Source organism: Cebus imitator, unplaced genomic scaffold, assembly GCF_001604975.1.
Source record: "Cebus imitator isolate Cc_AM_T3 unplaced genomic scaffold, Cebus_imitator-1.0 Scaffold123, whole genome shotgun sequence".
Taxonomy (NCBI): Eukaryota; Metazoa; Chordata; class Mammalia; order Primates; family Cebidae; genus Cebus; species Cebus imitator.
In genome coordinates this window covers 605,416-607,029 of record NW_016107438.1, presented here as the reverse complement: position 1 = coordinate 607,029, position 1,614 = coordinate 605,416, and the positions used below count along the sequence as shown (strand labels likewise).

Below are 1,614 nucleotides of genomic sequence, written 5' to 3'. Positions count from 1 at the left end.
AAAAAAAAAAAGAAAAAAAAAGAAAATTATAACATTATTTTTGGTTTCTTTGGATTTGTCTAATACAACAATTTCTGTCATACATGAAGAAAATGCCTTCAATCTCCTTTTAGAAATAATATACGTTTTGCTCATATAGTAGGCATCAGGATCTGTTATCTCTTATAGCCCCTAATTTTTGAGCAATAACTCTCTTGCCACAGTTTTCCTGCAAAGAAACTCAAGAAAAAAAAAAAAAAACTGTGACGCAATATGTTAAATATATATGCATCACTGACCTAGGATTGCAAGCTTCAGTACTTCCTCTGCCACTTACTAGTTATATGACTTGGCCACATTATCTAATAAGATCAGTTTCTTCCTCTGTAAAACGGGGGTAATGCTGGCTGTTGCTTCTACCTAAAGACTTACCTAAACAACATATATCACTTGACTCCAAAAACACAAAAGAAAAACAAAAAACATTGCACAAAAAAAGGGCTTTCATCGTAGCTAAAAAATTGAAGTTATTAAGATGAAAATAGGCGCTGCCCAGAGGTACTACAGAATTAGCCTTCAAATGATAAACGTTGATCCAAATTAGAGCACCTCTGAAAGTTTAAAAACTGGAATCGCCTATAACGATAAAATTCGGAAAGCACCAAAAAGCACTTTGAAAACTGGTTTACAGACATAAGACACTCAATTACATCATCTTTCCCTTACCAGAACCCCTCACTTATCACACTCCACTGCCCCAAGCCCACACCCCAGTATCCAGTCTTTGCCACACCCAACAACCCAGTCACTGCCTTCCCCATAGACTGCTGGAGGGGGCTTGATGTACGTCCTGCTCCCACCCGCTCCCTCAGGTCGGACGTCTTCAGAATGCAGTTAAACCCTTCATAAGGTCACTTTTAAGTAGTAATGACCCACCCTTTGAAGAATCTAGAGACCAGAAACAGCACTGGGGGCATTTTCAGCACCCAGAGCAGAATCCGCCTTGCATTCTGCTGCAACCAGAGACTGGGTGCCACAGCCATTTCCCCCGCAAGACAACCCCTTGTCTTACCTCTACCCACGCACTTTACGGCCGCCGCCATGTTGGCCACTCCGGATTGCGTTCACGAAATTGGTCCTACTTTCTACTGGGACGAATTAAAAAAGGGTTCCGTTCCAGAATCAGCAAAGGGGGAAGGAGTTAGGAAGGAACAAGAGGAACGGGGCGGGGACCAAAATGAGTTTTGCTGCCGGCGTGGCGGTGTTCCTGTTAGTCCGCCGTGCTACCACGGACCCTGTGTTTCGTGGTTCCGGTACGGCTGGTTAACCACCTTCTGGAAAATGCAATCCTGTTGGTGATGCCGTAATTATTTTAATCCTTTCTTCTTCCTCTTTTTCTTTTTTGACCCTTTAAGCGTACTCAGAGCGACAATTTTTTTTTTTTTTTTTTTTTGTGGGGAGTCTTCCTCTGTCGCCCAGGCTGGAGTGCAGTGGCGCGATCTCTGCTCTCTGCAACCTCCGGCTCCCGGGTTCAAGCGATTCTTCTTCCTCAGCCTCCCGAGTAGCTGGGACTACAGGCGCGCGCTACCACACCCGGCTAATTTTTTTTTTTTTTTTTTTTTGAGCCAGAGTTTC

At 43.6% G+C, this 1,614-nt stretch overlaps 1 protein-coding gene across 1 annotated transcript in view; it reads right to left on the bottom strand.

Annotated features, from left to right (window-relative positions):
- Positions 1–1,409, bottom strand: part of MRPL1 (mitochondrial ribosomal protein L1) — a 108,381-nt gene extending 106,972 nt beyond the window's left edge. Inside the window, exon 1 of the mRNA XM_017540034.2 lies at positions 1,052–1,409. Coding sequence (XP_017395523.1) covers positions 1,052–1,082 — 31 coding nt within the window. The 5' untranslated portion in view covers positions 1,083–1,409. The remainder of the gene's footprint in view (positions 1–1,051) is intronic.
- Between the last annotated feature and the right edge of the window lie 205 nt (positions 1,410–1,614).